This window comes from Lampetra planeri, chromosome 26, assembly GCF_965212315.1.
Source record: "Lampetra planeri chromosome 26, kcLamPlan1.2.h2, whole genome shotgun sequence".
NCBI lineage: Eukaryota > Metazoa > Chordata > Hyperoartia > Petromyzontiformes > Petromyzontidae > Lampetra > Lampetra planeri.
Window position 1 is genome coordinate 3,907,080 of NC_136132.1, and position 13,638 is coordinate 3,920,717.

General features: G+C 46.6%; 1 protein-coding gene across 4 annotated transcripts in view; it reads left to right on the forward strand.

The window, feature by feature from the left end:
* The window catches only part of LOC144727595 (uncharacterized), a 35,689-nt gene that overhangs the window by 5,783 nt on the left and 16,268 nt on the right, over positions 1–13,638 (forward strand). For all 4 annotated transcript variants that reach the window (XM_078606533.1, XM_078606530.1, XM_078606532.1 and 1 more), the window contains exons 2-7: positions 4,036–4,137; positions 5,687–5,809; positions 8,317–8,394; positions 9,389–9,562; positions 10,443–10,603; positions 11,739–11,951. In XM_078606533.1, the coding sequence (XP_078462659.1) occupies positions 4,120–4,137; positions 5,687–5,809; positions 8,317–8,394; positions 9,389–9,562; positions 10,443–10,603; positions 11,739–11,951 (767 nt within the window). In that variant the 5' untranslated portion in view covers positions 4,036–4,119. The remainder of the gene's footprint in view (positions 1–4,035; positions 4,138–5,686; positions 5,810–8,316; positions 8,395–9,388; positions 9,563–10,442; positions 10,604–11,738; positions 11,952–13,638) is intronic.

Consider the following 13,638-nt stretch of genomic DNA (forward strand, 5'->3'; position numbering starts at 1 on the left):
AATAATTCTCACGACGTTTCGGCCACAACGCAAGCAGCCGTCCTCAGGTGGAGAACATGTCTGTCGAGAAGACAGAGTCTGAATGAAACGTCGTGAGAATTATTTTATTATGTTTTATTTTTATTATTTTATTATTTCCATTCTACGTGACTTTACCGAAAGAACCAAGAAGATGAATCCCTGCAGTCACGAAAGCTTTAAATCGAAATTTACTGACAGTAAATTATATCCCACGCATGCAGTATCAGGACTTTACGCAACTCGAATTATTTCTGTCGTGCGCGCGAGCCATAGAGCTGTCCAAGTCAAGAGGCAAGTTTCTCCATAGCACGGGGGTTTTTTTGGTATCTTTGTATTCAAATAGCTTTGCACACAATGGACAGATGGAGTGTGACGGAAAGTAACCGAATAGGTGGTGTGCGTGCATGCCCGGCGGGCGTGAGAACTGATTGGGGGAGGCTACTCGGACGAAGCTGTCCATGGCACTCGACTTAATGCCACGAAACTCGTGGTTGACAAACGCGGCGCGCGTGAGATCGACACGTTAGCAACGGGACGGGTGAATTCGTTGGGTTGATGGCCCCTGGCCGGCTAAATATTTGTACAAGGGGCTAGCAGCTGAGTGTCGAGCAGCTCAACAAAGTGGCCGTTCAAAGATATGCCGGCGTCAATCCATCACCCGGGTGGTTGGCCTCTTCTTAAATGTACCTCATGCTGTGATCGTTTTTTATAGGATTTACTTGGAACACATTTGAACCCAAAACGTGGAATTCTAGTTCAATAATTAGCACAGTATGCGCGTTGTTTACGTATTTGATAGAATGCGGTGCAATTTGCAAGAGTATCATATTTTGAAACTCTGTTCAATAAGTCACTTGGTGATCTCTAACTAGAGAAGATGCGCTTAATGCAATCAAGGAGAATAATGGTGAATGGTAAAATTTCGTATCGAAAAAAGACTCGCGGATACAAACGGAGACCTTAGGGGCCGTCCATAAATGACGTCACGCACCTAGTGGGGTTCAGACATTTGTGAGGATGTGTGACGAGGAGAGGGGGGGGGGGTGAGAAATGTGACGTCACATCAAAATGCGCAATTTTAAATAAATATAGACAACACGTTCTACTTAATTAAATATACTATTAATAAATGTTTTCTCCTACAACATCAGAGTGCAGCGCCACATTAAATACGCACTACAATGACAATAGTTTAAAGCGATTTGAAGCATTTTTTATTTTTTGGGGGGAGGGGCAGAGCTTTGTGACGTAATATTTGAGGGGGGGTCTGACTTTTTGTGACGCCGTGTGACGACGGGGGAGGGGGGGGGGGTAAAAAGTCGTCCAAAATCGCGTGACGTCATTTATGGACGGCCCCTTAACAGGAAGGTCAAGTCAGCCATGAGAACTGGATTGAGTTCCAGACTTTGAAGGTAGCAGTGGAGAACACATTATCCCGATGCATACATCCATCTTGTAATACGATGCACCAAATTTCATTGTACCAGCGAAGTTTGTTTGACAGTTCAATATTTGACAAGTCAAACACATTTAAGTTACCAACCAAGAGCCCCGATTTCGATTCCCAGCCATGGCGTTCACTGGTGACGAGTGAACACATTGTCCTGCGGAGGGAGCTGGTAGGAACGTTGGGTTGCTCGGTCAATGGCCAGGGTCAACGGCGGCGTGGTGTATTCCGCAAATATGCCCGACTGTGAGGGCGGGCACAAGCCGGCGTGAGTAGGTTAAACGTTGAGTTTTATAAGGGCACCACGGGGTGACCAGCCCCTCCCCACCCAGCCCCACCCCTCCTACCCCCCACCCTCCCCACCTAGCCCCTCCCCACCCAGCCCCTCCCCACCCTCCCCACCCAGCCCCTCTCCACCCTCCCCTCCCTACCCAGCCCCTCCCTGTACGACCGACACAATAATCCCCTGTGGGCTTGTGTAACCAGGAGGTTCCTACCAGTATTATCTAAAGCGGTTCTGGCTCCCCACACAATCTCTACCATGTGCAGCACTGACGCACAGCGTGGTGAAACATCATCGTGGTCAAATAACCTCCATAACCCACACGATGTGGGAGGACTTCATCCAGCAGTGGATTGATAACGCTCTTTGATTTTTTTTTACTTATTTAATTTACGATGTTCATGTAAAGTGAGATTTTTGTTGGTGTAAATATGATGTGACGTGAATCCATCACAACAGGCAGAGTACTGGCAATTATTTTTAGAGACACGTTTAGCTTATTGCATTACATTTGGTGAGAGTAGAGGAGTTGAGGGTTACTCACGCTTTTTCCTACTTCGAGTGCGCAATCAGTTAATAATATTCCGTTTTTTTTTAAAGCGTAATGTATGCAATTGCATAACACAACGCTGTGCATTTCGCAAGCACGGAGGCGCATAGATTCAAAATGATCAGCCAATGACTGGTGTCTATACCGTGTGGAAACTAAACGGAGTAGCCGTAGAGGTGGTGGGCAACACTCGACTCCACACAGATTGGACAGAGATGGAGATAAGTCCACATTCTCTGGACCATTTTCTCCTCGACCACCTACGGGAAGGGAGTTTCGCAACATTTTGCGTGGTCCACCAACTCTCGCCTACACAGCGGTGTGTTACAGGCATGTGTCCTCACCGCATGCCTCGTTTCATGTTCGATTTCACGATCGTTTTTATGTGGAACTTGACTTTTCGGGCAGTTGACTAAAGTTGGCGTTTCGTACAGCTACACTTCTGCATTTCAGTCACAGCGGAAACCAAGCTGGTAACGATATACTGTCATTAAAGAAGCAGATGACTGGAGATATTTTGCTTCTCTGCCATGGTCAGAGATTAGATCATCATCGTCGTCGGCCATGATTAACGCTCCCCAAGCAGATGCTGCATCTTACAAAAACACAATAGACAGATGGCATTCATGAGAAATGCATGTTTATGAAATTCACCCCGCATCGATAAGGGATAATTAAAAATAATTTCACTATTGTTCATTGATGATGGTTTTGTGATATACATTTTATGATGTATTGACTGTTGATTTTCATATTTACTGTTTTTGTTTTGGTAACCCGGTCTCCCTTTAAAAGGAGACTTTGTCTCGGTGGACTCCCACCCGGTTTAAACAAACATTGCATTCATAAAATGAGTTAAGCACTTGATAAAATTCTGATTAAGTGGTACTAGTCGCTAGATGTTGCGTGTGGGGTGTAGTTAACATGCAGTTCACATTTGTGCGTATGTGTGATATTGCAGAGTGTAGGGAGCAGTAATGTAGTGGTTAGAATGCTGCGCTACAAACTCAGCCTACGTGTTAAATCAAACTCAGTGACCTAAGTTCAATTCCCTCTCAAAGACAACACCAATGACGATAATTCTAACCGGTTTTGGGCCTCTCTTAGGTCGATTCAGCCTCAAAATGAGTACGATGTGTAAACATTGCCAAGAGGGAGACAAAGGCGGCTAGGCGTGGTACTGGCCACCCACTCCCTTGTGTACTATGCCATCCTTCGTAGGTGCTCGCTCACAGTGCTTGCCCCAATAGTCTGTTAAGGCTATACGGGGGATCTTTGTCTTTGTATTGATACTGCAGTGAGAAGTGGCGGTGCAGGAAGTAGTGCCCTGTGCTACGAACCCAGAGACCTGAGTTTGATTCCCAGCCACTGTTAACACCAGTGCCAAGTGATGCCAACATCAGTCATGGGCTTACCCTCGGTCGAAAAGAAAAGTGGCTGAATGTGGTGCTGGCCTCACTACCTCCTCGTGTGCCGTCATGCCCCAAAGGTCTATGTAATCTATACGGGGGATTCTAGATTTGAAGCTTTCGTGACTGCAAGGATTCATACTCTTAGGTTTTTTTGGTAAAGTCACATAGGTAGAACAATAAAATTACAAATTACTAAAAGTAATAATAGAAATAAAATAAAATAATTATGACTTTTAGTAATTTTTTATTTTATTTTTCTACCTACGTGACTTTGCACGGGGCTTTACACGGGGATGGGATCTTTGTCTTTGTGATGCTGCAGTCGTGCCGGTCGCTTCGTCTTCACACGCCGCTCGGGTAGAGGACTCACAGGCTGGAGCTGCAGCTCAGAACTGACGGGGTCGCGATGTCTAAGCGCAATAAGGTACGTCTTTGTTGAACTCAGTATGTGCGTGCGTGGTGACGCAATCTCCATTTCTATAAAAGGCAAAGTTGTGATTATGTGTGTCTGTTCAAAATGTTTAGCGTACTTCCCGACATGCAACAATCTGGAAATTTGCCATGTGGGTACTTTCCAGACTGTACACCATGCACAAATAAAAAATAAAAACTTTTTTTGGGGGGGGGGTGGGAGCTCAATAATGCATCTTATTTTTTGCACAGCAAGTGAGCTGTGACGTCAAATCTGTCACGTGACCCACGCATGTGGAAGCGTAACGCATTGTAGTGTCGTGGTTAGCGCGCTGCGCTACGAACCCGGCGACCCGAGTTCGATTCCCGCTCACAGCCACCGCCGGTGACGATTATTTCAACCGCTCCTGGGCCTCCCCTAGGTCGACTCAGCCTCAAACGAGTAACTGCTGTGGTGTGTGAACATCGCCACTGGGGAGACAAAAGCGGCCGGGCGTGGTGAATCCAAGTCCCGGGCGAAGCTGGGTAGTAAAGCTAGTCAATGGGTGACCCAAATATTTTTCAGAATATCAGAACATTTATTAACGAGGGGGGTCATTCGATACATCCAGTTCAGTAAGGCAGGAAACCACAGACAAGTTGGAAGGCATCCAGATACCCGCAACAACAATTTCCCGAGCTGTGATTCGCTATTCGGGGGGTGGGGGGGTTGGAAACGAGATATCTCGAATGTTCCCATTTAGAAAATGTGAACTGTGAGACTGGCGCACAATGGCCGACTCTTTGCGAAATACATCGCGGGATCTTTGACGTCCACTGCGATGCAGGTGGCGCATTAATTGTTTTGATTTGATTGTGGTTAATACATCGGCTGTATTAATCAGGGCGGCCGCTGGATTTGAACCGTGCAACGAGCAGTTGAACGCCCAACCGCAGGATGTCGCCACCCGTTTAATCAACAACTGGCTCTAAGATGTTAAAACAATGACCTAATGAGTCGGTAGGGGCCCCACTGCATTGAATTAAAAGGACAAAATGAAACATCTCGGGTGGCACATCTTGCGTAATTCGTAAGCAATGAAAGTTATTATCCAAGAGCAATCATGATTAGCAAGGGTATTCTTATTAAATGTAAGGTGGTTGCTGAGGTGGGAATTCACCATGTGACACTTGCCCTCACTTGAATGGCTGCTATTCCTCCTCAAAGGAGTGATTTGAGAACTGTTTCGCTGTTCCTGACTAATGGGGTCCTATGTTTGAAAAAAAATGAATACAACAAAAATATGTGTACGTGACACAATTGTTTAAAGTGCATAATGAGCTCTCTAAAGGAAATCATTTGATCGAACAAGAAAAAAAGCACGATCGTTTCCGTACAACTCAAACGCCACACGGTCTCATGTGGCCCATTAACTGTGCCCGATGGCTGCCATGATTAAAAACCAAATGGTTGCACCGCTCACGTCAAGCGCTGACGTGTTTTTCTCTCTTTCTCGCCCTGCATTGTAACTGACACACGCGCACGCTTGTCGCGCGTGTTTTTTGTTGTTGTTGTTGTGTAGCATCCGCTGAACAATGAGGAACAGATCCAGCTGCTGGAGGCCGTCAAGATGGGGAAGATGACGGTGGAGGAAGCCGTGCGGATGGCCAACGGCCTGGAGCAGGACAGCAAGGCGACTGACATGGTCAACGGGCTTTTGTTGTTGTTGTTTAAACCACACGGAGACATTCCTCTCCCCCCCCCTCTTTCACGTGCCCCCCCCCCATCACTGGTCAATGCATTGTCAAAAATAGCCGCTCTAGAACAGCGAAGCACATCACCAAACTCCTGTGGGCATTGATTTAATGACCATCCAATTCGGGCATTCAGACGCCCCCTTCACCCCCACCACCTTTTATTTTTCCTCCTCCTCCTTCCCCCACCCAGTCCTTCCCCTAGAGCAGGGGTCGGCAACCAAAATAACAAGAAGAGCCATTTCTTTCCAATTCGGTACAAAATTCAGTATTTCAAGAGCCGCAATGCATCTGAGTACATACTGTACATACGTACATATCGTCAAGAAGCAGCCCGTAAAGAGCCGCATGCGGCTCCGGAGCCGTAGGTTGCCGACCCCTGCCCTAGAGGATTATCCGAGTTAAGGAAGTAGACCCCAGTGATGCACAGTTTAGTGAAACACATGGCACAGAAAGGTTCAAAACATAAACCGTTGGTAAATAATAAAACTAGGCTTTCACAGCTAATTTCATCCATGATACAGGTGTTTTTTGGGTTAGATCGCGTAAATATATATATGTTGTTAAATCCGCAACAGCAAACTAGTAAGGTTTGTCACGTAAACAGAACGTGCCAATTCGTCACTAGTACAGCTCACCGGTGTGTTGGAGAGCCAAGCCACAACATTTACAATCTGAGTACGACGTGTCGCCAGTAATTACAACCAGCTTCATCGGACGGACAGCCAGGTTTGTGAAGTCCTCCCGTTCCTTAATAATAATAATTTCACTTTGCATTGCGTCTTTGCTGGGTGTCAATTCCCACGCGTGGCCTCTCTCTGTGTCTACCAGAACCGTCTGTTCGATTAAATAGTTTTTTTTATTTTTTAAGAGTGGCGGGAGAAGCTTCCCATGCCGTGCCGCATGGGCGCGTTGTTTTTTTAAAATCCTTTATATTAAGTTCGCTTGCTTGCTTACGACCGTGCAAATCTTTCGGTCGTTTTTTAACCCACTTCCCGTGATCCAATCGAGCTGACATTTTCCACACAGACTCGTTGTGCATGACAATTAATGTTCGTGAAAACATTTTTCCAAAATTTCACACTTTTGGACAAAAATATTATATTTAATTACCAATTGCTTAATGGTGCAATGCAATCATCTGACCCATATGTGGCAGCCATCTCAAGCCAGAGGACGAGAGGACTCTAGCCGCCACACATATAAAGGATTTATAGTGAAATTTTTTTTTTACGGGTTATACTTGTTCCCGTCGCTGCGCTCGCCCCACACCTTTTTATTTTTCCGTCTTAAAGGTCATAAAAAAAATTGCACGCCGTTCATTTCCCCAAAGCTGTATTGTACAATTACATTGTGTGTGTTTTTTTTTTCCGACTCGCTACGGTGTTTCTCACACGCGTGGGTCCTCGTATATTGATCAGGGAGAAAAGCATTCTGTCCGTCAACAGTGCCTTCTTCACTTCCACATGTTATCACTATAGGAAATAACAAAACACATATAAACACAGTTACCTACTGTCACTGGCGGAGATAGTGCGGGGTGGGGTGGCACGTGCCCCCCCAATGATCCGATCGAAATCCCTAATTTAGATTGGATCATTGGGGTTTATTGGTAATAAATCAGCATTTTACGACCGCCACTGCCACTGTGTAGCATATTATTAAGTGCCAGGGACTCTATGAGATGATAGGACAATAGTCTGAGTCCACAATTGGTAATAAGTAACGGCAAAGCGGTTATAAGTGACTCGCAGAAATGTGCGCAGTTGCGTATACGGCACACGACTTCGCTGACAGCATTCACCTTCAGCGAGCGCGATGCCGATCACACAACGCGGTTCGAATTCGCCCCTCAATCGATGGCTGCGCCATCGCCACACACGCGTCAAATAAAAAGCAAAGGACAAGTTCTTACTTACTAACTCCTATAATTTTTCATTGCTGGAGGGGTTCATGTCTGTTCATGATCTATGTCTCTGTGTGCGTGTTTATTAACACTTGTACAAAGATCAGCCTTAATAGATGCAGGATTGCAGAGCTTGGGCAGTAGTTGGCGGCGGTTCGTTGCCCGACCTTGCCACTTCGTCCATGGTTCCACCTCGCACCTCTTGAGGGCGAGTGAATACCGTGCGGCAATTTACAACTTGAAATGACGATGACGATTATGGACGCACATTTTGGCTTTCTCAGGAACTGCCGTGGCAGTGGTGCAGATACACAGGCCGCAAATACGTCGCAGGCTGTAATCAACAAGCACGCAAACGCTGTCTCGCACCGTCACTACAACCTCGTGTCGTGCCAGTTTCATAAGTTACACCCGCCCACAGCACTAGCCTCAACAGTCTGTGCGGTGGAATTTTAGATTTTATCGAGGATGTTGTCGTACCTTCGCTGTTTTTTCACCCTTGGCACACGCCGGTGTGCTCACCACAGCGAACGTGTCCGTTTTCCCCGCCAGGTGGGAGAAAGCGACGTGTACAACTTTAATGTTTACAAATACAACAAGTTCCGGCAGCGGCAGAAGAGGATCCTACAGGTGGGAGGACGTTCTTTCTCAAAGCATTCACGAAGGCGGAGCATCGAATAGCACCGCAACAATGGCATTTGGTATCTGAACCTGACTTGGGCTACCACTAGATCAGCTCAGCCTCAAAATGAGTACACGGTGCAAGTGAGGCGGAGACCAATATGTAAAGCCGTCTCTGGTGCTGGCCACACCACCTCCTCTTGCACCACGCCGTCATTGATAGGTGCTCGCTAACGGTCTGTTTGCATTTTTGTTTCGATTCGTTATACTTGAAAGCGTCTGCACGTTAGCTCTGTCTGCCTGTCGCGTTGCTATTAAGGCTTTACCCGATAGAACACCAACCAAATTGGTCAATGGGCCTTCTTAAACTTGGAGACACAGACCGACGCAAAAACGGAGTCGTGGCCCTGTCTAGAAGAGTCACGATCTGAGCCCAATTGTCTCATCGCGGCTTACGGCCATACGACGGCTTCTTTTTGCCGCTGGTGTGAGCGCTGTCACTCTCGAGGCTGAATAAATAAATAAATACTCCTGAGAGACGAGCGCATAGTTGGGGGCAGTATTACGTGATCCGAGAGTGTGCGTGGATTGTTCTACCTCGGTAAGATTGAGCTTCGCGTCGATTGTATATCGTCAAGGACTCTGTGAATGAAAAGCACTGCAGAAGCATTTATGAATGATGAGCTCCTTTCTGCAGCCATCTGGAACGCTCTTCCGATATTAGGCAGCCATTGGTGCTATACACTTTTAAATCTTTCTTGAAAACTAATTTCCTTAGAACTGCTTTTTGTGTTTAGTTTGTTGCCCTTTCCCCGCATTTCCGATTATCACGGTTGGCTACGTACGGTGCGAAAGAAGTTCAACATACGTACACACGTGCATCCGTGCGCCGTACGCAGCCAACCCGTGCTAAAACGTAAAACAGTAACTAAACGACGGCGACGATTGACGGCAACGTTCTCTCACCGTGTGTGCGACCGGATGCCCCTCCACCCCGCCCCAGGTGGACTTCTTCGAGAAGGTCTTGTGCAACATCTCGAAGGGCGCTGTGCACAAGCGCTTCCCGTTTGCCGAGCTGGAGTCGTGCGAAGGCCAGGAAGGGCTGCGCCTCACGCTGTACTTCACGCAGCACCACGAGTACGAGCTCGAGATCACCTCCGACTTCGACAAGGCCCAGGTGCCCGCGTCTCCCTTTTTAAATCCTTTATATTAAGTTCGCTTGCTTGCTTAGGACCGTGCAAATCTTTCGGTCGTTTTTTAACCCACTTCCCGTGATCCAATCGAGCTGACATTTTCCACACAGACTCGTTGTGCGTGGCAATTAATGTTCGTGAAAAATTTTTTGCCAAAATCTTACACTTTTTAGGACAAAAATATTATATTTAATTACCAATTGCTTAATGGTCCAATGCAATCATCTGACCCATAGGTGGCAGCCATCTCAAGCCAGAGGACGAGAGGACACTAGCCGCCACGCATATAAAGGATTTATAGTGAAAACCTTTGTTTTTACGGGTTATACTTATTCGGTTGCCACAGGGCTTGATCCCTCCGCCAAGTAATTCCCAGCCATGCCTGGTGGTGGCGGCAATTGACTGGTAGCCGCGGCCATGGTGGGAAGTAGACTCGATGCTGCTGGGAGTAGAAGGGACTTGAGTAGTAGCCACGGCCGTAGCGAGAGGTAAACTGGACGTTTGTGCGCCGGGTGTGGACATTTTTTTTCCAGGTCGCTGACCCGGACCGACATGTCTGGAATTTTTAAGCTCTCGGTGGGCGCCGGGTAGGCAGGGGGTAACGATTCGTGGATTAAAATCGAATTCCTGTGGTCACAATGAATGCGTTGAATAGTGCACGCACAAATCGATAATTCTCTACGATGTATGGAACTGCTATTTTGTGGTCACCTCTCGCAGCCCCAGTGCATTTTGGAGTTTTACACAAACTACTTAACCCACCCGCCCTCACCCAAAAAGTTCTGGCTCACAGCAACACGCCAGCACACCTTGTGGCCACGTGACAGTTCCGTTTGTTAAAACTTGCCGTTGCGCGTCCATCAGATCCTGCGACTCGCCCACCTCATCCTGAACCAGAACAAGGCCCTCTGCCAGGAGCAAGAGGTGACTTTGCCTGGTGCCGAACCCCCGACGAGTGCGAGGGTGGTCAAGGAGGGGCAGGCCCTGCTGAGAAAGGGAGGCTTGGCTTCGGTAAAGTGGGTGAGGTGAGCACCGTTTACGTCCCGTTCATTTCCAATGCTCGTTTCAATTCTCGCCGAAGGAACTCTGCTGACGTTTTAGCGGCTTTGTGTGAATTGTTTTGAGGTTGGCGGTCGCAGATTTGTTGTCAAACTACGTTTTGTGTCAGTTTTTCAACTTTGTTAAAGGTTTGGTGTTCATTACAGTTCCAAGCGTTTTGTTGATTACACGTAACAATTACCTTTGAACATTGTGAATTTGTGTTTTTCCTCTGGTACCAACCGTTATCACAAGTCTCCCTTGAAATATGAACACTTGCAAGTGTAGGTCATTGTGTGCAGGCATCGTTTGTCCAGCCTTGTCAACTATGAAAACCTACCCACTAATGACTCAATTGGAATGTACGTGGCAGTCATCGTCCCCATGCTCTTAGGTTTTTTCGGTAAAGTCACGTAGGTAAAAAACAATAGAAATAAAATAATAAAGAATGAAAATAAATAAATTAAATCACGACGTTTCGGAGGCAACACAAGTCTCCGTCTTCAGGTGGGACCATCACAACTAAATTTACTGCATCAAGATTTATTTTCATTTATTATTATTATTTTATTTCTATTGTTTTTTTACCTACGTGACTTTACCGAAAAAACCTAAGAGTATGAATCATTGCAGTCACGAAAGCTTCACATCTATCGTCCCCATGCTCTGAAAACTTGCCGTCGCGCACCGCAACCGGGGACCGCTACGCAAAGCCGTGGGCCGATGACGCAATACCCAGTGAGGCTTTCCTGGATCCACAGGCGTGATGCAATTGTGAAATATGTAAACAGTGTTTAAATCACTACATGCGTCAGACGGTAAATGTTTTCAGGGTATAATTGTGTTTTTGCAAATATACATTTACGCAATACATTCAGATCGTCAAAACTTTGTCCCATTGACACAGCGGACTGGTGCCCACGTATGTACGTACGTAAGCACGTTGAACTTAATTCGCTCTGTACGTAGCCGACCTCGCTCATCGGAGGTGCGCGGGAAGGACAACAAGAAGCATCACGCAGACAGACGCCGGAAGCGACGGCAGCAAATGCGATCACGCGGGCCATTTAAAAAAACAAAACTCTGTATTGTTGTCATCGTCTTCATTGGGAATGCGTGCAGGGTGTGGCTGGAGCTGTCTCGGTCAGACCTGAGCTTCTACCCGAGCGAAAGGCGGCAGGGGAACCTGGGGAAGCTCGTCGCCTTGACGGGAGAAGCCCCCCCGGAGGTCTGCGTGGCTCCGTGCATCGTGCACCTGTCCACGCCGGGGGTGGAGGCCTACGCGGACAGCCTGGCCGACTCCTTCTGCGTGTCCACCAACAAGAACCTCTACACGTATGGCAGTGGCGGCGCGCGTGCATTCCCCGTGTGTTGTAACGTGGGGCGCCGTAGTGGCGAGATGTTAACTCTCTCGCCTGCTCTCTCTCGCCATGGCCGCGTGGATTTTTCTCCGGGTCCTCCGGTTTTTCCCTCCAAGATTAGAATCGACATCACGCATTCTAGAGTTTTTGGCTGCTATAAATTTCCACGTGATGAGCCGCTTCAATGAGCGATCATTTGTGGCCAGGTTGCTTCTGAAAATAGCTATACAGCTCAAATGGGCCTTACCTGGTAAAATAAAAATGTGTTTAGTTTAGTGTGCACCCCTCCCCTCCCCCACTGTTGTGATTGTATACGTGGAGTTAGGAGACTTAGTTTGATTGTCTGTCGATCTATCTCGCCATCCCTTGGTCGCACCACCTGCTCGAGTAACCTGCCTCATCTCCACAAATGTGGACTGGACATTTTGACCACGGCAAAACTTATGGGGTGTTAGAAATGTACGAACTCTCATTAGATTCCGCTTAAATTGAAGGTTATAATTTAGTAATCCTATTCTGTGAAACGATGCCAAACCCAGGTAATATATGGGGGACAAATGGAGTCTTTGGAGGTAAAATCTTGCATAATGCTTCTTGTCTGATGAGGTTATTACTTATTCAAGATGTCATATCTACACAATGTATAGATGTCATATCTACACAATGTATAGCCCATTGTCAATCACAGCCCTAATTCCCAGCAATGGCACCACGGGTTGTTTTCGAGCGATATCTGAAGTGGTCTTAATTCTAGATTTGAAGCTTTCGTGACTGCAAGGAATCATATTCTTAGGTTTTTTCGGTAAAGTCACGTAGGTAAAACATCAAAATTAATGAAAATAAAATAAAACAAAAATCACGACGTTTCGGAGGTAACACAAGTCTCCATCATCAGGTGGGACCGTCACAGCCGAATTAGCTGCATCAAGTGAGGCAATGATTCAAGATGTAATCCCTCATAAGCAAGTTGAAGGGGGGAGGAGAGGGGGGGGGGCTCATCAGAATGTGGTAGCCAATGAATGGAAACGTATCGGGAGGGAGGGGGGGCGGGGCTCAAAGACAGCACGGAGTGCTCAACACATGATACACATAATAGACAAAAGAACGAAAATGCCCATGTTTATACCAATGCTGGCTGAACAGTGAAGAGAGTACTGTTAAAAATAACTGGGGATGTTAACACTCGGTAAAGTAAAGTAAAATAGTGCCTGTCAGATAAGATGGTCCAAAAAAGTGTAATTAAGTCTTTTTTGCATGGTTGATAACATCTTTCCAATGATTACTCAGTTTGTACCCATCATCACGGTTGAAATTATGTCTGTGTTTGTATATTTGTATGGCTTCGTGTACAAACCTTTGATGGTAGCCGGGAGGTTTGCAGAGAACCTTGGTCTCGGAAAAGACAATTTCATGAGAGCCCACCGAGTTGTAGCAATGATCGGCAACGGCAGAAGAATCAGTTCTGCCGTGTTTCAGATCTGACTTGTGCTCGTGGACACGATCAGAAACATGACGTTTCGTTTCTCCAATGTAGCAATCACCACAAATGCAACTCAATTTGTAGACTCCAGGATACTGTAAGTCAGGAACGACATCCTTCACAGATGGAATCAGATCACGGATTTTATGCACTGTACTGAATCGGACTTGGATCTTATGTT